Here is a 23,060-nt window from a genome sequence, read left to right on the forward strand (position 1 = left end):
ATATATTTGTGGTACTTTCAGGTTCTTCTCTGGCGTCTCATGAGGGTGTAGTGAGATTGACTGGAGGGATGGAGTGTGAGGGGGAGGTAGAGGTTTTCTTCAGGCAGGACTGGAGGAGAGTTCTGCTGGACTCCTGGAGTGAGTCTGAGGCCTCTGTGGTCTGCAGACAGCTGGGCTGTGGTTCTGTACTCAACACCTCCAGCTCCTCTTCATCCAGTCCTGAACACAGCTACATGTGTGTGACGGGTTTCAACTGCTCTGGGAGTGAAGCTCATCTGAGGAACTGCAGCAGCTCACAAGCAGTTAACTGCAGCTCCACGGAACAGCTCTACATCACCTGCTCTGGTACATTTAATTCAAATTATTTGGAGTTGTAGTGAATAATGCCTGTTGTTAGGGGGGAATTGTTTTATTTTGTTTTATTGTAAGGGTTATTATAATTATTATGAATCTGAAATGAACCAATCATCATGTGACTACGGGTGAACTAAGAAATCATACTTTGAACTGGTTTCTCTTAATTTTAGGCTACAGCTTCATCAGGCTGGTTGGTTCTGGGGGAGACTGTGCTGGAAGGCTGGAGGTTTTCCACAGTGGATCATGGGGGACAGTGAGTGATGAATTGTGGGATATTGAGGATGCGCAGGTGGTCTGCAGACAGCTGCAGTGTGGAGTCGCCCTCAGTGCTCCAGTACCGGTACCAGCCCGGTTTGGATCTGGAACTGGACCCATATGGCTGAATGAGGTGGAGTGTGAGGGGAACGAGGCGTCTCTGTGGAACTGCAGATATCAGCTGTGTGGAGAGGATGAATGAATTCATTTATGAATTCATGAATTCAATTTATCTTTGACTACTCCAGTATATCCATGTCTGGCACAAGTTAAAAACAATGTCTTGCCTACTGTACAGTTTGTAATAGTGATTTTAGGATTGCCCAGGGGTAACTACAGGATTGTAAAAGGCATGTTGAGGTGAGTTAATATCCTTTGGTGTGTGGGAGTTTTTTTTTTTTTTTTTAAAGGGACACACTTTGATTTGTCAACCAGTTCTGATTGCAGAGGGCGACAGTACCAATACATTGAAAACCCCTTAGTATTTTAAAAGTTTGAGTCTTTGAGTAACAGTGTCTTGCTGCCATCATCCTGATGCTGCTGTGCTGCAATGCATTTTTTAATTTTTACAGAAAACTATGGCGAGGTCTATGATGATATCATACCTGCTGAAGAGAGCCCACACATTACAACAGGTTTGGATATTTTAATACGTACGATTTATTGTGAACACATGGTAAACATGCAAATTATATTTGCTTTTCACCTTAATCAAAAATATATCTATATATGTCTGTGCAGCATACATTATTATGGTTTTCTATATTATGATAATAAAGTGTGATTTTTTTTCACACCTATAAAGAATGTGTCTTCTTTTTTTTTCATTTTTAAAAGCTCACTGAGCAACATGTTTCAGTTAATTAATGCATTTCATACTGTTTTAGATAAATAAATTAATCATTACAGAGAGAATAAAGGTTTTCTCAACCACCCTTGTGGTCCCATGGGCTCACAAGTTCCTGGCAGCGCCAGAGTCGGCCCGTTTCTCATTATAGATTAAGCAAGTTTGGACTCTTGTACTTTGTCAGAACGAACTTGATTCGTTAAGTTCGGCTCACGAGTGCATACTCCAGAGAACAGGACTTTTATTTTGTAATTGGAACTGCTGTGATCAGTAGAGTAGTAGGTGCATCCTTAGATGCATTTCCACAAACATACCCTACACCCGCCTCACAGGGCAGACAAACCGTCTTTGTTTGGTCCATCGCTCACCAGCCTTGCTGTAGTTCACAGGGAACCCACAATATTCCCAATAAACTTAATCAGAGTTTCTGTAATCAGGATTAAAACTAGTTTTATATACTCTGTAAAAGCATGAGAAACACAAAAAAGTTGTTTGTATGTGTAGTTAAAAGAAACTGTGACTTCTCTTCATGGTGGATGTTATGTGTTTGGATCTGCTGTCTGCAGGTGCAGCTTTAATGCTGTATTTTGTGTGTTTACTCTCTCTGAAGTTTGTCTCCAGAAGGTAGCTGACTTTGTACCTTCCTTTGCCCATAGACACACACACAGACACAGACACAAGGAGGTGGAGCTGTGTTAATTAGTGCTGACGCTTTTTAAAAATATGGCGAAATGAAAAAAAAGCTTCTTCTGATTTGTCACTGAAAATGTTTGATAATTTCCTCTCCTCTTTCTAATAAGGTCATAGTGAGTGTGATTGGCGGCTGTGGGGAATCTCTCTCTCTCTTTCTCTCTCTGTCAGGTTCTTGAGTCTTATCTGGCTGAGAAGAGGTAAAGCTTGTTCTGCTGCTGAGTTGAGCAGTGTGTGTGCAAGAGATGGACATCCGAGTTCTACTCATTTTTCTATTGACCACTGTCACTCTTGTCACATCTGGTAAGTATAATATACTGGTAAAAAAAATAATAATAATATTTATATATATATATATATAATATATACAGCATATTTAAACTAACTTTGTGGACTGTATGTATACTGGCCTCTTTTTCTGTTAGGATGTTGTTGGAAAGGCAGTGAATGGTATAAATTCCTTTATCCTCGAAGAACTTAACTACTTTCTCCACATCGGGCCGGGGATTGTCATGCACCGTGAGAAACCACGGACTCACTGCGCCAGCGTAGGGTCTTACAATGGGTTCAAGGATTTCATCTCAATACCTAAGAGCAGGCAGGGTACTGTTGTCTAACCTGTAGAGGCCTGGGCATCTACAGGCCTCACCAGACCATCACTGATCCCCCACCAAACCAGACATGCTGAATGATGTTGCATAAAGTGGCATTTAATTGAAAAGTATATATTTACTTTTTGATCTTACATTCATGTGATTTACACTTTGCTATCATCCAGTCAGCCCATTTTAGTATTGCTATAGAAGTACAAATTAGTGAACTGATTTCTTATGATCTCTAAATGGGAGCTTTTGATGTCCATGATTTGGTTTAAATGTATTTCAGCCTTGTTTGAGTATTATTATTTGAGTATAAGTGTAATTATTCTCTGATTATCAGTGTGTTTGTTTTTTTTCTCCACACAGACAGTGTGAGGTTGGTGGATGGTGGGAACCGCTGTGCTGGGAGAGTGGAAGTTCTTCATAGAGGACATTGGGGAACAGTGTGTGATGATTACTGGGATATGAGAGATGCTGCAGTGGTGTGTAGAGAGCTGGGCTGTGGGGAAGCCATAGATGCACCACGGAGAGCTCGCTTTGGATCAGGATCAGGACCGATCTGGGTGGAATATGCTAACTGTGCTGGATCAGAGTCTTCACTGAAGAACTGTAGGTCGTATGATTGGGGTAGACAGAGATGTAATCATGATGAAGACGCTGGTGCTGTTTGTGCAGGTAAGATGCAAAAAAATAAAACATATTACACAGAGATGTAAACAAATGTGATGAGGCCTGTGTTGGAATGTACTGAATTAATTAAACAACTGTTAGTTGTTTTATATACACCCCTGTAAAAAAACTTCTTTGTAACATGAAAAGTTTAAGCCTGAACCTAAATTCACTTTCATACACTTAATAAATGGATTATTACAGAGGTGGTTTTGAATGCTTTGGTTTAGAATTAGCAACTAAGAAATAATATATATATATATTTAAAATCCTTGTATTTCAGTTAAAGAAAAGTGCAAAATATAAAAATCACTGCCCCATATTATTTAATTCCCTTCTATTCAAATTAACCTCCCAGCCCTCCCAATGCTGTGTGTTAATATTAACGTACATGTTCTCTTTGCTCTTATAAACACATTGTAGAAGTCAGATTGGTGGGCAGATCTCGCTGCTCAGGGAGAGTGGAGGTTCTTCATGGAGAGAGCTGGGTCACAGTGTGTGATGCTGACTTTAACCAGCAGGATGCAGAGGTTGTGTGTCGAGAGCTGGGCTGTGGTTCTCCTGTGGAGGTTCTGGGAGCAGCTGCTTTTGGTAGAGTGGAGGGTCAGGTGTGGTCAGAGGAGCTTCAGTGTAGAGGCAGCGAATCACAGATTCACTTCTGTCCAAAATCATCTTCACTCAAACACAACTGCTCCCATGATGATGATGTGGGACTGGTGTGTTCTGGTGAGAGCTACATATTTTATTTATTTTTTCTTTTTAGAGTCTTGATGAAAAGATGTTCTTTTCTTAGTGGTCAGTGTATAATGTACTTCATGAAACATATGCTTCTTAATTCTTTTATTGATATAGTTCATATTTGTGCATGTTGGAATATAGCACATGTGAATAGCATTAAAATGAAGTTTTACCAGATTTTAAAAGATGCAAAATTATGTTTGAGTTGTGCATTCAATCTTTCTCTTTCTGCCCTTTAGAAAGTGTGAGGTTGGTGGATGGTGGGAGTCGCTGTGCTGGGAGAGTGGAGGTTCTTCATAAAGGACAGTGGGGAACAGTGTGTGATGATAACTGGGATATGATAGATGCTGCAGTGGTGTGTAGAGAGCTGGGCTGTGGAGAGGCTGTAGATGCACTTAGTGGTGCTTACTTTGGATCAGGATCAGGACCAATCTGGATGGATAATGTGGAGTGTAGAGAATCAGAATCCATACTAAAGAACTGTAAATCAGCAGGATGGGGTAAACATAACTGTAATCATCCTAAAGATGCTGGAGTCATCTGTTCAAGTGAGTTACACTAAAAACTTAGTATGAACTTCTGTAATCAAAAAACCTTTTAACCCACTGCATAATGTTTATTATATTTTGATCATACCTAGGAGTCAGGCTGGTTGGAGGTTCTCATTGCTCTGAGAGAGTGGAGGTTCTTCATGGAGAGAGCTGGGTCACAGTGTGTGATTCTGACTTTAACCAGCAGGATGCAGAGGTTGTGTGTCGAGAGCTGGGCTGTGGTTCTCCTGTGGAGATTCTGGGAGCAGCTGCTTTTGGTAGAGTGGAGGGTCAGGTGTGGTCAGAGGAGCTTCAGTGTAGAGGCAGCGAATCACAGATTCACTTCTGTCCAAAATCATCTTCACTCAAACACAACTGCTCCCATGATAATGATGTGGGACTGGCATGTTCTGGTAGGTATTTCACTTCCTTTTGTCAATTTCACACAAAACACTGACAAAAACACACATCCACCAAATTCAGATAACAGACAGGTGACGGAGACACAAATCCACCAGTTTGATTGATTTCTGTATTGCACAATATTATGAAAAAAGATATTAAGACATTAAAACATTAAGAAACCTTTCATTTGATTTGTCATTTATGTCCTTGAGGGCTAACCAGACTTTTTAAGTTTACAAGGAGTGCTGCAGAGAAGTCAAAAAGCAAAAGTTTTATACATATGAAAAAATTTTTAGACTTTGACTATGTTGAATTGTTTTTGGTGACCATTTTAAAAGAAACTTACAAAGTCTTATTTTTTTATCTAAAACTACAAGTATGTTTTTTTTTTTTAATGTCAACCATTGATTTACAGGCAGTGTGAGGAATAATAAATTATTTCATTTAGACTAAGATGAGTAATATTTAAGGAACTACACATACAGTGTGTAATGCAACATGTCAGATGTGTGGCATTCCTAATGTGCTTTCACTAATGTGATTTTGCGATGTGGTAGAGTGCTGATCGTGGGTCCAACAGTATCCAGCACTTTTTAGTGGATTAGTGGATTGACCTGTCAATGTGTTTAGCCATGGCATAGCACATCTTTCTTCTGACTAGCCTTGTAATCTGATGCTTTCTTCTGGGTGCAGTGTTTTTGATGATCAATGTACACAAATACTATACTGTAGGTGACAAGCGAAGACTTGTTGGTGGTCCTCACGCATGCTCTGGGAGAGTAGAGAAGCTTCATCGGAATTCTTGGCTTCCAGTGTGTGATGCTGACTTTAACCAGCAGGATGCAGAGGTTGTGTGTCGAGAGCTGGGCTGTGGTTCTCCTGTGGAGGTTCTGGGAGCAGCTGCTTTTGGTAGAGCAGAGGGTCAGATGTGGTCAGAGGAGCTTCAGTGTAGAGGAAACGAATCTCATATGTACCTCTGCCAGACATCTCCTTCCTTGAAACCCAACTGCTCTCACAACAAGGATGTGGGACTAAGATGCTCTGGTATGATGAAGTATGTTTGTAAAAGATTTAGATTAGTACTAAACTGTGAGCAATTAGTTTGTAATTACTGTATTTTTTTTATTATTGTATTGTATTATTGTTGCCTACTATTTTTCCTCTGTTAATTCAGGTCACACTCAGGCTCGGCTGATGAACGGCTCAGATTCCTGTTCTGGTCGAGTGGAGCTCCAGTACCTCAGTGAGTGGGGTACAGTGTGTGATGTAAGCTGGGATATGAGAGCTGCCAGTGTCCTCTGTGCTCAGCTGAAGTGTGGGAGTTCTGTGGCTGTGTTGGGGTCAGGCTGGTTTGGGGAGGGGAGTGGCCGGATCTGGGCTGATGTGTTTGATTGTCAGGGAAACGAAACACACCTGTTAAAATGTCCCATTTCATCATGGAGTTGAACTGCATGCTCTCATGAACAGTATGCTGGAGTTGTGATCTGTAGTGGTGAGATCTTACAGTTGCAGTATAATAAATAACTGAAAGTTTATTACTCCCTCATTTTAAGCCAAGTAATATATTTTTTTCTCTTCAGGTTCTTCTCTGGCGTCTCATGAGGGAGGAGTGCGGTTGTCTGGAGGGATGGAGTGTGAGGGGGAGGTAGAGGTTTTCTTCAGGCAGGACTGGAGGAGAGTTCTGCTGGACTCCTGGAGTGAGTCTGAGGCCTCTGTGGTCTGCAGACAGCTGGGCTGTGGTTCTGTACTCAACATCTCCAGCTCCTCTTCATCCAGTCCTGAACACAGCTACATGTGTGTGACGGGTTTCAACTGCTCTGGGAGTGAAGCTCATCTGAGGAACTGCAGCAGCTCACAAGCAGTTAACTGCAGCTCCACAGTACAGCTCTACATCACCTGCTCTGGTAAGCATTGCACAGTTAATAAATGTATAATTTTATTTGTATGTATGATAACATGCAAAAGTGCCTCTATTATCCATATTTTTGAACATTTGAGAATAATTATTTGGCAAATATGAGTACATATACACAACACATATCTTGTGAAAGGAGTTTGAAAACATCTTTTGTATTTGTGTAAATTTTAGGTACAGCTAACACAGTCCACAGCTTCATCAGGCTGGTTGGTTCTGGGGGAGACTGTGCAGGAAGGCCGGAGGTTTTCCACAGTGGATCATGGGGGACAGTGAGTGATGAATTGTGGGATATTGAGGATGCGCAGGTGGTCTGCAGACAGCTGCAGTGTGGAGTCGCCCTCAGTGCTCCAGTACCGGTACCAGCCCGGTTTGGATCTGGAACTGGACCCATTTGGCTGAATGAGGTGGAGTGTGAGGGGAACGAGGCGTCTCTGTGGAACTGCAGATATCAGCTGTGTGGAGAGGATGAATGTGGACACAAGGATGATGTAGGAGTCGTGTGCTCAGGTACTTCGTATCTTGAATTGCTCAGTTTGTAATGATCTTGTAATCAAGTACCAATGCCCTATCTATGTACAACTGGAGGTACATTTTGAATAATTAAAGAAGAAACTTTTGCACGTTTAAATCAATGTGCATAACTAGCTAGCTATCTTTCTCCCGCCAGAGTATAAAGAGATCAGACTGACTGAGGGCTGTGAGGGGAATCTGGAGGTGTACTATAATGGAACCTGGGGGAATGTGTGTGTAAATGGGATGACTGATGAAACGGCAAAATTGATCTGTCGAGAGCTGAACTGTGGAAGAACTGGCAGTGAGTCTTGGTCTAAAGCAAGAGTGGAATCAGCTCCTAACTGGCTGGATAATGTACAATGTAGGAAACATAACTCCACTCGGTGGCACTGTCCATCTTCTTCCTGGGGGGAGAACAGGTGTGATAATCGCAATGAGGTTGCTTGCATTACCTACTCAGGTAGGCAGATATGATGAGGTGTTAAAAACTTTAAAGAATGCTAGAACTAATGTAGTTTGTAATTGGAATTTCATAATATTTGATTTTTTGTCCTACCACAGAGAATGGAAATACACTAGATTTGATAAATTGGCTGTGTGATTCATCTCCTCATGAGAGACCGTGCTCAAGTAAGAAAACTTATCATTATCAAAATGATCATGTCTTTGATAAACTACATTTTCTTTCTTTTTGACTGCATGTTCTGCCAGCATGCTTTCACTAATAAGCAATTCTTGTCTTTGCTCGCACTGTTTTATTTGTAGTTTGCATATTTTTTTGCACTTTAACATATTTTAGATAACACTTCTACAGTGATATTTTTAACAAAGGTTTAGAGAGGGATTCTGGGTAATGGAGTCCATCAGAGTGTCTATGTAAGTCTGAGGAATTCAGGTGTAGACAGGACAGGTGTGGTGGATGGGGGTGGGTAATATGGCCCTAAAACAATATCACGATGTTTCATGGCATTTATCGCGATAACAGTACTCTTGGTGATATGACAAAACACTGAATTAAAGATATTATTTTAAAAATACACTACTGAAACAAAATAAAAATTAAATTCTGTTTTTGCATATGATATGGCACCCCCCCAAACTACGATATAAAAAAATACAAGACTTTTTATCAGATGGTAACAGACATCAGTGATCAAGAAAGTCATGATACTGTTAATGCACTCTATATAATCTATATAATTAATAATAAAGTAAAATGAATAATATTGGACAGATAAAAACAGCAACCCCAGTGGTGCCCTGCAGTGGTAATTAGGGGTGGGTGATATGGCACGATATTTCAGGGTATAGTATCGTTTTTTGCGTTTGATACGATATGGCACAGCCCTAGTGGTGGAAATAACAGGTGTAACAGACAGCTTGCTGAAGACAGACAAACTACACTCTATTAGAAGCAATATCTTATTTAAAAAAAATATTAGTTTAAAAAAATCAACTGTTTCAACTAAAACGGTAAAACAAGGTAAGTGCTTTTTTTTTTTTACTATGGCTACTTCTGTTTTTTTTTCCTCATCTTACAATGCTTTTTTGTGGTTTACCACATCTCTATAAGAACATATTTCATCATAAAGTATATACGACTGTTGTAAATGTTTGTAAGACTTTGATGGATAATCATTTTTTTTCCCTCTGTGGTGTGTTTGTAGAGCACATTCCTCTGAGGCTGAGGGGAGGAGTAGGAAGCTGTTCTGGATGGCTGCAGGTGTATCATAATAAAACATGGGGGTCTGTATGTGGTGACCTCTGGGACATCAGGGATGCTCAGGTGATCTGCAGGCAGCTGGGTTGTGGGCCGGCGCTGAGTGCTAATAGAAGAGCTGCTGATGGTTCTGGTGGAGGAACTATCTGGATGAACAGAGTGAAGTGTAGAGGGAATGAGATTCACCTGTGGGACTGTCCTCATTCCCTGAAGAACCACACTGGCTGCTCCCACAGTGCTGGAGTCACTTGTGGAGGTCAGAGGAACAGACACAACTGAATATATTTGCCTCCTAACTGTTACAGAAACTTTACACATGCTTGAGAAAAATACTTACATCACATTGTTATTTTATGCTCACTCACTAGGCTTCCTGTATCATACTTTGCCTTTAAATAATAAAAGAGGACAGATGGGACATTTTGTCTTGCAAGGTCAGGGACCACTTTTCTCCATTGTAAACAGGCTTGATAGCAACTTTGGTAACTATTGTTGATCATAATGTTGGTCACACACATTTGGTTTCCATCATTTAATAATTGTAATGTTTTTGGGAAGGATAGAAAGTAACAATAGTGAGAGTCTGTATGTGCTTTGCACCAGTCTGTCTAGATCATTCTGTGTTTATAGACATTTCATATGTCATCTTCCATAATATTCATCACAAAATTATTCACATCCAATAAAAGGACTGTGTTCATGTATAAATTGTCTATACATTTTGTATATTTGTTTTTTAGATTCTCAACCACAGACAAGAAGAATCATACTTCCACAAACTCCTCCACCAGCTGTTCCCTCCATCTATCCAGTGTCTCTCCTGGTTCTGGGATATGTGCTCTTCCTGGCCTTAGTGCTTCTGGTTGTGCTGTTTTATCAGAACAGAGTGCTCAGGAGAGGTAGGGGGATTCAGAGATCATCTACAATCCACTTTCTGTACTTTCTCTAATCATCATTAGTACTTCAATCTGTCATCAGTCTTCTCTTCTACTGAACTGACTCCATGTTTCTCTCTGTCTCTCTCACAGTGATCTCTAAGAGGAGGAAGACTTCAGCTGAGCCTGTCTATGAGGAGATTGACACCAGGCTCATCCCTAAAAGAATTACTGTCTCAACTGAAAGTAAGAGTAAAATGTTTTTTTTTTTTTTTCTCTCAAAGCAGAAATGTCTGGTCTTTACAGAAATAATGTAGCAGTTAATCAAATACTTGTCAGATAACTCTCTTTTCATATTGTTATATTTTAGTGTTTAAATATTTAGTGGTTTTTTTTGTAGATTTTCTTCCTTTGTTAATAAATTACACCAATTTATCTATCTTTTCTTCCCACTGAATAATGTATCTTCTCATTCAATAAAATGTATTTATAAAAGCTATTGGATAAAAAAACTTTTAACAATAATTTTAGTTTTCTTTGCTTTTTATTGTTCTATGTATTGCTCTTTTATTGCAACTTTAATATTCACTATCATAGGGCACTACCAGTATTTTCAGTTTCCAGTAGAGGGCAATGTTAGACTTTTAGACCCTGTGGATGTTTAGTTTCTGTAACAGTAATGCAAGATGATTGACAGGGATTATTTTATTGTTTGTGCATGGAGTTTCTGTAGGTTCACATGTGCTGTAGGTACCAAATGTGTAGCACCTCAAACTATCAAAATATGTTACTGTGCCTGTTTACTTTTTTGAGACCAGAAAGTTATTTCTGTGGCGAGAGGTCATGAGATCTTGGGGGAAAGGGAAAAGAAAGAAGAAAAAAAGGAAGAAATAGGGAGACACTTAAATCAGGCCCTCAAACCCACATTTACATTTTTTGTAACAAATAAATAGAAAACACAGACACAAGCAATAACAATGAAAAAAAAACACTTATTTAGAAAGCAATTTACAAAGCTTTGATCTGCTCTTTACATCTTTACATCCTGGAAGCCTCCTTCTGCTGATCTTCCTCTTTCGGGTGGGGATGGAGACGGTGGAGTGGCAAGTGCTGCTGCTTGAGCTCCAGGACACTGAAGATGCTGGGTCTTCGGGGACTGGGCCTGAATTTACAGAAGAGAAAGATCTGTAGATTTACTTTCACATAGTTACTGTATTCCTGTAATAGTTTATCCAGATAAGAAGATCTACAGTTCTCCATATTTCATACATTTGTCTCATTAACATACACTGCTTTTAGCTTGTATGGGATCCTGGGCAACCCCCTGATTCAGCACTTCTCTCATACCATTTTATACACTGCCTGTATTTGTAATTAATGTACTAAACTAGAAATGTCAAAAAAGTAACCAAATAAATAACTTTACTGCAGGATACACACTATAATGATGAAATAATAGAATTAGTAAAACAACTATTTTTTTTAAACAAGCAAGCCTGGATGAAAATGTTCAGAACAGAGAATTAAGAATGACAAGTATTTAAAATTAAGTACAGATACAGTCCAGCATTCATTCTGACAGGTGACTTTAATTTAGTTTTAGTCTTTTGTTTGTCACACTTTAGTCATTTAGTCAACAAAACATTTTAGCCTAGTCTAGTCAAATAAAAAGTATGTATTACATTTATGGTTTTACTGTTTTAGATGTGTATAATTTATTGCTAATATTTATTAAAACACCAGCTTTTAAGTTTTGTTTCATTTAAATTAAGCACAAGCTATTTAAAACAAGGTGTATGTATGGACATATTGACAATTTAAAGAACAACTCCCAGGTTCAGATGATGCAAAAATGAAAGACAACCAAAACTGAGATAAAATGGCAATACTGCTAATTGACATTCTTAAAACTACATTTCATTTTAACAGTTTCTCAACTAGAATCTCTCCTTTACTCACAGCTAAATTGGTGTACTCTCATTATATATGTATATGATATATATGTGTGTGTGTGTGTGTGTGTGTGTGTGTGTGTGTGTATATAATAAAATAGCATTTTAAAATCTAAGAACTTGCTGACAAATATGATTCATCTTTATTCTGAAGTGCTCAGAATAGCAGAGGACTGACAGCTTAGGTACCATACTAATGCATACATAACTACATAGGTAGTTAGTTATCTATATTGTAATAAGTTGTTCACAGTCATTACATTGCAAAAAACTAAATCTTAGCAAGTGAAATTATCTAAATTTAAGGCAATAAATCTTATTTTCTTCTCTGATAAGACTTTTTGTCTTACTAAGCATGGTGTAAGTGTTAGATTATTTTGCTTATTTTAGGGATAATTATCTTAATCATTCTTACTTAGAATTTGTACCTTATTTTAAGTAATTTGAACTCAAAATAAGCACAATTAAGCAGCAATCAAGTTATTCTGATTCTTGTGTCCATAAACAGTGACTTTTTTTGCTTGATTTAGGTGTTACTTCACTCATTTTGAGACTTTGCCATTGCTTTTTTGTAAGAAATCTTACTAAGAAAATTTTGCTTACCCGATTGGCAGATTTGTTTTGCTTAATACATATATTTGTCTTAATTTGCATATATTTTATGTCTAGTTTTTTTTTTTTTTTTTTTTTTTTTTGCAGTGTAGTGTAAACTGCACTGTGAAGTTTTAAATTAAGGAATGAAATTAGTCCCCCTGTGTTAAAAAAAAAAGCTTCTTTTACCCGGTGAAAATAGTCACACTTCCATTACATTATGCTAACATTACTTTGTTTTAAAGCAACTGACCTATAAAGATAGTGAGCCAAATTTAGGTCGAGCCAAATTTATGAAACTACACACTTTTACTGCAGTACAGATTTACACTCTCTACTAAATAATCCATCTCAAAAGCAGAAAAAACGTACTTTATACTGGGAGGCTATATCGTTAAATATAGGGAGTATAGGGAATGTTTTCTTCTGATTTTGAGCTGGACTTTTTAGCAGGGTCAACATTACTGACTTTCAGGAGCCTAATCTTTAAATTCTTAACAAATAGATATATTGTAGCGAAGCTGCTTTTATATTCTGTTCACTGTGAATTCACTGTTCTGTTCTGTGCTGGGCTTGTGATTGGGGTAGGGGGAGGGGCAGAGCAGGAAAGCACGTGTGTGTGTGAAGGGAGGGAGAGGGAGAGGGAGAGGGAGAGAGAGAGAGAGAGAGGGAGAGAGAGAGAGAGAGAGAGAGAAGAGCTGCCCGTGAGTGTGTGCTGAGAGTGAGAGCTAGAGTTAACCAGTTAGCACTAGCCTTTTGTTATTTTTCGTAGTGATGGGCATAACAGCTCTTTTAGATGAACTGAACCATTAGAATAAGTTCACTAAAAAGATGGGAGACGGAAAGGTCTCCCGTTTTTTTTTACAAGTGTTGTAAATATATATATAAATAACAAATATTGAAATATGTAACTAAATGTTGGGTTTATTATACGATATCGTAAACGGGAGACTTTTCTTATTATGTTATTTGTAATGTGATTTATATATATATAAATCACATTACAAATAACATAATACAAAAAATAAGTATGAACTTCTGCAACATAGATATTACATTAAGAGCAAAATTAACATAAAAAAATTACATTCAGAAGAAAGTATCAACTTCAATGTGCAATCAAATTGAAAATAAATAGCGTAACTGTAGTGCAAAACAAAAGGTCAAGAAACTAAAATAACCACAAGAACATATAATTAACACCCTGCGGAAATTAAGATTGGAACTAAATGAAATCATTGATAAAAAGACACAATTTATGTTGCAGAGGCTGCGTTTGGAAAACTTCGAACATGGAAATAAATCTGGAAAATTCCTGGCAAACCAATTAAAACTAAATAAAGAAAAAACAGCTATTTCTTCAATTAAAGACTCTGTTGGTAACATTACTCATGACCCACAAGAAATTAATAACAATTTTAAAGACTTTTATGAGGCATTATACTCATCACAGATGAATCCATCTGATGCTGACATTGAAGAATTTTTGAAAAATATAAATCTACCTAAACTACAGGAACAGGTTATGACTCTTGATTCACCTTTTTCATCTTCCGAATTCTTTAAAGCAATACAGGATCTCCCAAATAATAAAGCTCCAGGTCCAGATGGCTTTCCTGCAGAGTTATATAAAGAATTCTGGTCTGTGTTAGAACCCATTTTTTTTTAGAATGGTCACTCAAATCAAGAAGGACCGCATAATATCTCCAAACATGAACTCTGCCAACATTACCTTGCTTCTTAAACCAGGCAAAGATCCAACACTCCCATCCAGCTATCGCCCAATTTCGCTTATAAATGTAGACCTTAAAATAATTTGCAAAGTTCTTGCAAGGAGGTTAGAAAAAATCACTCCATCCATTATACATTCGGACCAAACAGGTTTTATCAAAGGCCGGCACTCAGCCGATAACACACGTCGACTAATAAATGTAATAGATTACTGTTCCATTAACAAATTAGAAACCATAGTTGTCTCTTTAGATGCAGAGAAAGCATTCGACCGGGTAAATTGGAAATTTCTGTTAGCAGTTCTAAATAAATTTGGATTTGGTCCATCCTTCATAAACTGGATTGAAACATTATATAGCTCTCCCAATGCACGGGTTAGGACAAATGATCTTATTTCACAAAGCTTTAGTCTGCAGAGAGGCACCAGACAGGGCTGCCCGCTCTCTCCCTCACTTTTTGTATTTTTTATTGAACCACTAGCAGCAAAAATACGACAAAGTGTAGATATTAAAGGAATTCAAACAGAAAATACAGACCATAAGATAAGCCTTTATGCTGATGATGTATTACTTTTCCTTAGGGACTCACAAACTTCTCTGCTAAAGACAATCACACTCATAGATAAGTTCTCATCTGTATCAGATTATTCCATTAACTGGAGTAAATCAACAGTTCTACCTCTGAATTGTACATTTCAGAGCACTACTTCACTACAGTCGGGCAACATTAAATATTTAGGTATACATTTTTCCCCCAAGCTATCAGACCTGATACGATTGAATCATACTCCTCTACTAAAAACAATAGAGGACGATCTCACACGATGGAATTCTCTACCTATATCTCTTATTGGGAGAGTTGCTACTGTAAAAATGCTGATTCTACCTAAAATCAATTATTTGTTTTCATTAATCCCTAATAAACCTCCTGCTGCTTGGTTTAAGTCATTAGACTCAAACATTTCAAAATTTTTATGGAAAAATAAAACATCGAGAATAAGTCTGAAGACTTTACAGAAGCTAAAATGCCATGGTGGTCTAGAACTACCAAACTTCTATCACTATTTTTTAGCCAATAGATTGCAATATGTTACAAGTTGGATTAAAACAAACCCTTTAGGCAGCCCTTGGCTGGACCTAGAACAAACACTCAGTGGAAAAGTGAAAATCTCTGACTTACCTTTCATTAGCTCCAGTATTAAACACTATAGCTGCTTTAAAAGCCTAAACATAAACACCACTCTGACAGCTTGGTGGGAGTTTTTAAAGATAGCTAAGTCTTCACTAATACCATGTAAAAGGACACCCATTTGGAACAACCCAGATATATGTCAGAAAAAAACAGTTATTAATTTTTCGCAATGGCAAGAGAAAGGAATTAAGAATTTAGAACATGTTATACAGGAGGGGACCTTTATGTCATTTGAAGATCTTATTTCAAAATACGAAATTAGCAGTAGCAAATTTCTGGAGTATCTACAATTAAAGTCCATTATACAAGCAAGATTTAATTTAAATAATCTAACATTAGAAATCCCAGTATTGATAAAAGAGTTCATGAATCTCTATACTCCTAAATTGTTATCAAAAATATATAAGTTATTATCCAAAATTAATGATTCAATATCCCTCCCAATTACAAAATGGGATCGAGATCTCTCCATGAACCCAGATAAGAACTTTTGGACACATATGTTTAAACAATTTCAAAATGACGAAAAGTCCAAATTTACAACTCATACAATACAAAATTCTCCATAGAACACATTATACAGGGCATAGAATGTTCCAAATGGGCCTTAGAGAAACAAATATATGCACTAACTGTTCGGGCAATCATATTGAGAATTATATACATGCTATATGGTTTTGCATGCCTGTTCAGAGATTCTGGAAGATGATATGTGAAGACTTATCTACCTGGTTTAATTGCAATATCCCAGCTTCACCCAAACTATGCATTTTAGGTGATGTAAGTGAACTAAACATGGAAACAAATATATTGCACATAGTTCTCACTGTCTTATGCATCGCTAAGAAAACTATCCTCATGAAGTGGAAATCAAAAAATGATTTATGCATAAATCACTATAGAAATTTACTTTTAGACCACATTAGTCTGGAAAGAATGTCTGCAACCTCAAAAAACCAATTGGCTACATTTGAATCTCTCTGGTTCCCAGTGATCAGCTCCATCACATGATGGGGGTGGGCGGCTGTAGTCGTGTCTCCTGGTGCGTCCGGCAGGTGGCTGGGGGGGAATCGGGGGATTCGGGTGTCTGATGGCCCTTGGACTGGGGACGGTGGCTGCCGCTTGGTGATTTCTGTGTGCGGGCCCTGGTTGTTGGTGGGGGGGGGGGGGGCTGGATGTATGCTCTTGTGGTCTTGGGGTGTGGGTCTGGGGGGCCCATGGTGGTGGGTGCTGGCCCTGTCCGGTTGGCTGGGTTCCCCTGTGGCGGTCGGGGTGCGGAGTCCGGGGCCCTGGTGCCCGTGGGCGTCTGTCGCCTGTTTGGGTCCCTCCCTGCGCTGGGGAGGGTCTATGCCTCTCTTGGGCGCGCCGTCGTGGGGGGTGGTGGTTTGGTCCGTGTTGGGGTGTCTGGTTGGCATTCCGGGATTCTGGGTGCCCTCCCTGTGGGGAGGTAGGGGCGCTCAGGTGGGGAAGCGGCAGTCTCCCACTTAAGACCGGTTGGTCCTGGGCTCAGGACCACTGTGTGTGTATGAGAAAGAGTGGGATGTTGAGTGTAAATGTGTGTGTGTGTGTGTGTGTGTGTGTGTGTGTGTGTGTGTGCGTGTGTGTGTGCGTGTGTGTAATATCTGTTGTCTTTTGTATGTGAGTGGGGTGTGTATTTATGTTGTATTGCAGTGTGGGGATGGGGGCGCTGTCTTGCAGAGCGGCGGTGTCCTGGGGCCGTAGCCGCTCTACACCCTGGACTTGCCTTCCCTGTACTGCGGTTGGGTGTATGGAACTGGGTGCCTAGTGAGCCAGCAGTAGTTGGCTCTCTTCCTCCGGGGGGTAGTCCTCTGCCCCTCGGTCCTTTCCTGGCCCTTCCCCGACTCCTACTCAGTCTAACATCGCATTACACATACAAACTCATCATACAGCTTACACACATCATATTACACATAGGGTTTTGGGGGGCAGGTGCTCCCTGCTCCTCAATTTTATTTTTGCATTTTAGACATTGAGGGCCTTTGGGGGGGCAGTGTGGTTGGGTGCTGTTATTCAGTTCTCATATTACAGCTGTCCCTCCAATTTTAATAGCACTGTAGCTTTCATTCATTCTTCTCATTATACACATTCATATCACTGCAACATGCTGGGTGGGGGGAGGAGGGGGGTCAGGTCTTCTCACACCCTGGTTTCGTGCACCCTGCCTGGGGTGTGGGTCGGGTGGTTGTTTGGGGCCGGGCTGGCTGCTTCCCTAGGTTGCCGCTGGCTCGGTACTGGTGCCCGCATGCCCGCATTAGGTGTCTATGTATGTTCTGTGTGTGTGACTGGTGTGTGTGACTGGTGTGCGTGACTGGTCTGTGAGTGAATGTGCACGTGTGCGACGGGTGTATGTGTGACGGATGTGTGTGTGACGGGTGTGTGAATGTGCATGTGTGCGTGAACAGTTGGTCCTGGGTTTGGGGCTGACTGAGCATGGACACCTGTGGGACATGGTTGCGTAGGGCGGGTTTTTGCCCTCCCTACCGCTCCACGCTGCTCTCCGCCGATCGTCACTGCCGTTCTTGGGGGGGTGGGCGTCCGTGGGTCCATGGGTGCGTGGCCGGATGCCCTAATGTGGTCTCTGGCCCGCCCCCTTGGTGGCCGTGGCCTGGGGGTGGCTTGGGCCCCCTTGGCGTGGGAGGGGGGGCCTGCCGGGTGTCGGGCTGTTCCCGGGTGCTTGGGATCTCGGGGGCTCGTGCAGGGGGTGCTGGCCTGCCGGAGGGGTGGGCTGCTCGCTTCCTTTGGCTCTCTGGACTCTTGCTCTTTGCCATGGGGGCTTCGTCTGGAGTCTCCCCCGTCCTCATCTGGGGTGTGCACATGGTTACCATCGGGATGTGTGGCCGCGGGTCTTCTGGGCTCCTAATGGGCTGTGGATGGTCTGGGTCCACTGGGTTCTTCCCTATCTGCCTCTGGATCGCAGGGGCATGGTGGCGGTTTCTTGCCTCCATTGTGGTAGGCATTTCATGACATAATCCGTAACACATGATATTATTTTTGCAAAAAACAATAGAATAGAAGTAACTGTGCGTGTGTGTGTATGTATTTATGTGTATGTATTAATATGTATGTATATTTATGTATGTGTGTATATGTATAAGCATATGTATAGTTAGATATGTGAGTATGTGTATATATGTATGTTTGTTTATTTTATGTTTATTTTATTTTATTATTATTTTTTTGTTTGTTTGTTTGTTTGTTTTTTGTTTAGTTTTTTTTTTTCTCTTTTCTTTTTCTTCTTCTTGTACCCCCTCCTGTACCTCACACTCCGATCCTTCCAACCCTGAACTCCCACAACTATATCCACACAAAATATATATATATATATAAAAAAAAAAAAAAATTAATAATAATAATAATAATAATAAATAAAATAAATAAATAAAAATAAAGTATTAATTGTCCTCCGAAGAGGGGGGGTGGTGGTTGGGCCAAAAAAAAAAAAAAAAACTAAAATAAATACATATAAATAAAACAAAGACACATCCATACGCTCACTGTTGTGGGTGCAGAACAAATTAAATCCAAACAGGATCATCATGATAAAGGTGGCCTTATGCCCTTTACTTCAGAAACTTTGTCTATTGGTTATGAATATGCTTGTTATACAACTATTATTAATATTAATAGTAATAATATTATAAAAAAATAACCATGATAACAATATACGTTATTATTACTATTACCAGGCCTCAACCTTGTTTTTCTTTCTCGAGAGCGCCAGCCCTGATAACAGTTCAGTGAGTGACCGAATCACTGAGTGAACGAGAGCGCCAGCCCTGATAACAGTTCAGTGAGTGACCGAATCACTGAGCATTGAGCAAGTTTCCTCGCAATTAGAGTCTCCGCCACCAGATTCGCCGGTGATTCAGTGATTCACAGACCACACAGCAGTTCCCCTGCCGGCCTGTGGGGTCGCTGCTGAGCTTAACTACTGAACTGAGAAATTAACGAATCAGCTGGGGAAGTGATTGGATTCAGTTCGTTCACTCAAATGATTCGTTCATTCGAACGAATCGTTCATGAACGACACAACACTAATTTTTCGGCGTGGTTGCGGCCTACAGCAACCTGTGTTCTAAGTTAAGTCAATAAAGCGACTTAAACTGCCTACTCGGTCCTTCTTTCAGAGTCCAGGCGGACGCTACAATATATTTAAAACCCCTTCAGTCCAGTAACAGCTGTGTTTATTTGTTTTTTAAAGTCACTGGTTAGCACTGGTTGATCTCAGTTCATAATATTGCAGCAAATATCCAGCACAACAAACCCAGCTTTAAACCCAAACCATCGCTGTATAAACAGAGACAGAGGAGAAGTTTTCTTTCAGAAACAGCAAGGGTTACCTGCGTGTTTACTAATCCGTTACTCGTTCGTGCTGGCGTTAAGATCATTTGCACGTTAGGTGGATTTACAGGGCTAACGTGTATTTATCTTATTAATCTTTAGTGATAGCAGGTAAAATCTTGGCAATGAAAGCTATATGAGTTTCGTGGCTCGAGTTTATGGGGCGTTTGGGGACAGTAGAACCAAAACAGCTTAGCTATGTAAGTTAGTTTGCTAACTTACGGAGCTACTTCATGACGCAGATTAGTCCATTCATCATTAAATTATCATACAGTGCAAAGAACAAATGCTGTGTTCAGATGATGTGGTAAACTATTCATCTACATGTTGTTCTTTCTTAGCTATTCATGTGATTTTCTCTATCATTAACAGGGTGGTGAGCTTCCTGAGGGCTTTGAGGATAGTTATCCTGGTGCGTGTCTTTCGTCTGGCCTCTCAGAAGAAAGATCTGGAGAAGGTCACTACAAGAAAGGTGAGGATCTAAATGGGTGCTGGCCATCATTCTTTTATTTTAATTAAATTATATCAATTATTCATATAGATTCTAATGAAATGTTAAACTTAATTACAGTTTGATTATTTCATCATGATTCAGAGAGAATTAAATAAAAAAAAATAATTATGTATTTAGAAATAGGTTGGAAAATTATTAAAATCCATCAAAACCTTTTAAAATACACCCAAGTTACTGTTTGTATGCTGATTTGTGGCATTTGTGAATCTTGCAGGTATCTCTGAGAACAAAAGGCGGTAACAAAAAGGATGGATTTGATTTGGATCTCACAGGTTGGGATGCTTTACCTAATTATGTAATCTTATTTGAATCTAGATTTTCTGCTTATGGTTTGGGATCCAATAGTAAATAATGTTTGTTGCCATGTCTTTTCCCTCACCTGGAAAGCAGGCACTCTACAGAAATCCCATAAAAGTAAGCTTAACAATTAAGAAAATAAAATAAAACTGAAAAGTCTGTAGAAGGCAATTATTTTAGCTGAATTATTGATTTAAACAGATTTTTATGTAACAATGTTACAATTTGCTGTATTTAGGAAGCTGCCATATTTCTGGACACAAAGCATCCCGATCATTACAGAGTTTACAATCTCTGCAGTAAGTTAGATCATATAATATTATATTATATTGCTGGAGACACTCAATAAATGAGTGGTGCTGAGCATAGCTTTGGTCTTGTTTCAGGTCAAAAAGGCTACGATCCACTGTTCTTCCATTACAGAGTGCAACGAGTGATGATTGACGACCATAACGTACCGTCATTAGAGTAAGTAATGAGCAGCACTTTACTCAAATGCTTCTTCTGCCGTTAACGTTGTGTTCCATTTAGCTTTTATGTTGGATGTTGGAGCTGGGAATAACTTCACACCTGAGTTGACAACGTTCTGTTAAAATAACTGTACAAAATATGTCGAAAAAATGTCTTATCCTATAAGTGAAACTTGCACCTGTACATAACTAGCTATTATTGAGGTGTATATGAAGCACTGTGGAACAGGGTCATGAAAAACCTGGAAAAGTCAAGGAACTTGAAAATAGTCATTTTCAGGCCTGGATAAGTTTTGGAAAAAAAACAAAAAAAAAAAAAACAAAGTCAAATTTACTCTTTGTGATCTTTGTGTTTCCATTTATTGACTCTGTTTATCGACTCCGTTTATCGACTCTGTTTATCGACTGAGAAAAGCTATTTAAAAAATAATTTCATAACTTGATTGGAGTTTCAGATGGAATATAACTGTAAATTCACAGAGAAAAATCTAGGTGTTTAGGCTGTAATTAAGCTCTTGCTCTCTTCCACTCTTTGGGAAGCATATTGGTTATATATGCAAGTAAATTACCAGTAATGGTGACAAGAAGGCAACATTTAAACAGATGCATTTAAAAGCTGTTAAAAAATAAAGAATCTACACAATATAGACACAACCTAAACATATTCCCTGACAGCCAGATATATGCCAAATTAGTTTATTTAAAAATTGATTCTGTTCAAAGTTTTAAACAGAAGATTCTATATCATGTTTGATGAAAGTGTGAAATACTGTTTACAGGTTAAACATTAGAAATGTTTATCAGTGTTTGAAATGGGCCTGAGCTGATTAATACATCAGTGCAGAGTGAAGTAATTTAGCCCTACATTATGGAGCGCTCAGAATTTGACACATTTTATTATTGAAGATTGTGTCTTAGCATTGCTTAGATAAATGTTTTTTTTATTATTATTTAAATATATTTAATGTAAATATAGGCCTACTATAATCAGTTTTGATATACATTCTTGTCTACTCTGATGTTTTAAACACGCTATGGTCATTAAAATGTGCTGCGAAAGCATAGAAAAGGCACAGAAAATAATTTAAATTTATAGGTTAACACTATTTGTAATCTACATGTGTATAAATATTTTACCCTTGTTTTCTTTTTTTCCAGAGGGAATTATAAAATAAGCTAAAGACTTTCATGTTTACTACAACTTAATTATTAATCATGTACCAGTGTTTTATAGCAAATGTAACCAAAAAATGTCCCACATTATATGTCCCAGGTTATAATTTTTTGCATTGTCAGCGATACCAGACGCACATTCACACACTCAATGGAAACATGAACAGCTAGACGTGCTAATGAAACGTAAAATACTACTGCTTTTACTGCTGTTGATGTTTGGTGCAGCCATCTTGCGTTCTGAACTTGTAGGTTTATTCCAGTTGAAATGTTCTACTTAGAACTTGGAAATTTCCAGTTCTGAATTCCTACTTCAGATGGAATGCAGTATAAGGATTCACATTAGAGCTCGACCCATCCTGCCCCATACACTGTCATTTTGAGCCAAAGCCCGAATTAAACCTGACATTTTTTGAGTAAGTAGAGCATTAAAACTGAGCTTTTAAAAAAGATTTTCGTTCTGTTTAGAATGAGTGAAGAATGAATAAGACCTATTATTTAAGAAAAATATTATTAATTATTAGGAACAGATCTCCAAAAGATTATAACATGAACAATGCAAACAATGATCCAAAGGCCTAAACATTAGGCTACAACAATGTCTGAATGACTTTCCTCTAATCTAGTATTATATAACATGGTTTAAGAAAAGAAAATACATTC

At 39.0% G+C, this 23,060-nt stretch overlaps 1 protein-coding gene across 22 annotated transcripts in view; it reads left to right on the forward strand.

Annotated features, from left to right (window-relative positions):
• The window catches only part of LOC111189788 (scavenger receptor cysteine-rich type 1 protein M130), a 35,394-nt gene that overhangs the window by 8,717 nt on the left and 3,617 nt on the right, over nt 1-23,060 (forward strand). For 4 of the 22 annotated variants that reach the window (XR_007424317.1, XR_007424320.1, XR_007424318.1 and 1 more), the window contains exons 3-23: nt 22-345; nt 528-1,247; nt 3,115-3,423; nt 3,841-4,143; nt 4,395-4,703; nt 4,796-5,098; nt 5,823-6,134; nt 6,265-6,333; nt 6,671-6,994; nt 7,180-7,515; nt 7,676-7,981; nt 8,083-8,151; nt 9,189-9,497; nt 9,610-9,675; nt 9,982-10,140; nt 10,270-10,362; nt 20,316-20,415; nt 20,672-20,729; nt 20,848-20,871; nt 20,993-21,053; nt 21,141-21,222. Coding sequence is in view for 17 of the 22 variants with exons in the window: in XM_049464489.1 (XP_049320446.1) it covers nt 1,163-1,247; nt 3,115-3,423; nt 3,841-4,143; nt 4,395-4,703; nt 4,796-5,098; nt 5,823-6,134; nt 6,265-6,333; nt 6,671-6,994; nt 7,180-7,515; nt 7,676-7,981; nt 8,083-8,151; nt 9,189-9,497; nt 9,610-9,675; nt 9,982-10,140; nt 10,270-10,362; nt 11,169-11,182 (3,366 nt within the window). In the remaining 5 variants the exon portion in view is untranslated. Of the gene's footprint in view, nt 1-21; nt 346-527; nt 1,248-2,320; nt 2,453-3,114; nt 3,424-3,840; nt 4,144-4,394; nt 4,704-4,795; nt 5,099-5,822; nt 6,135-6,264; nt 6,334-6,670; nt 6,995-7,179; nt 7,516-7,675; nt 7,982-8,082; nt 8,152-9,188; nt 9,498-9,609; nt 9,676-9,981; nt 10,141-10,269; nt 10,363-11,168; nt 11,800-20,315; nt 20,416-20,671; nt 20,730-20,844; nt 20,872-20,992; nt 21,054-21,140; nt 21,223-23,060 lie in introns of those variants that run through there. The other 18 variants (XM_049464489.1, XM_049464490.1, XM_049464491.1 and 15 more) reach the window with 12 other exon arrangements.

This window comes from Astyanax mexicanus, chromosome 15 (assembly GCF_023375975.1).
Source record: "Astyanax mexicanus isolate ESR-SI-001 chromosome 15, AstMex3_surface, whole genome shotgun sequence".
Lineage (NCBI taxonomy): Eukaryota > Metazoa > Chordata > Actinopteri > Characiformes > Acestrorhamphidae > Astyanax > Astyanax mexicanus.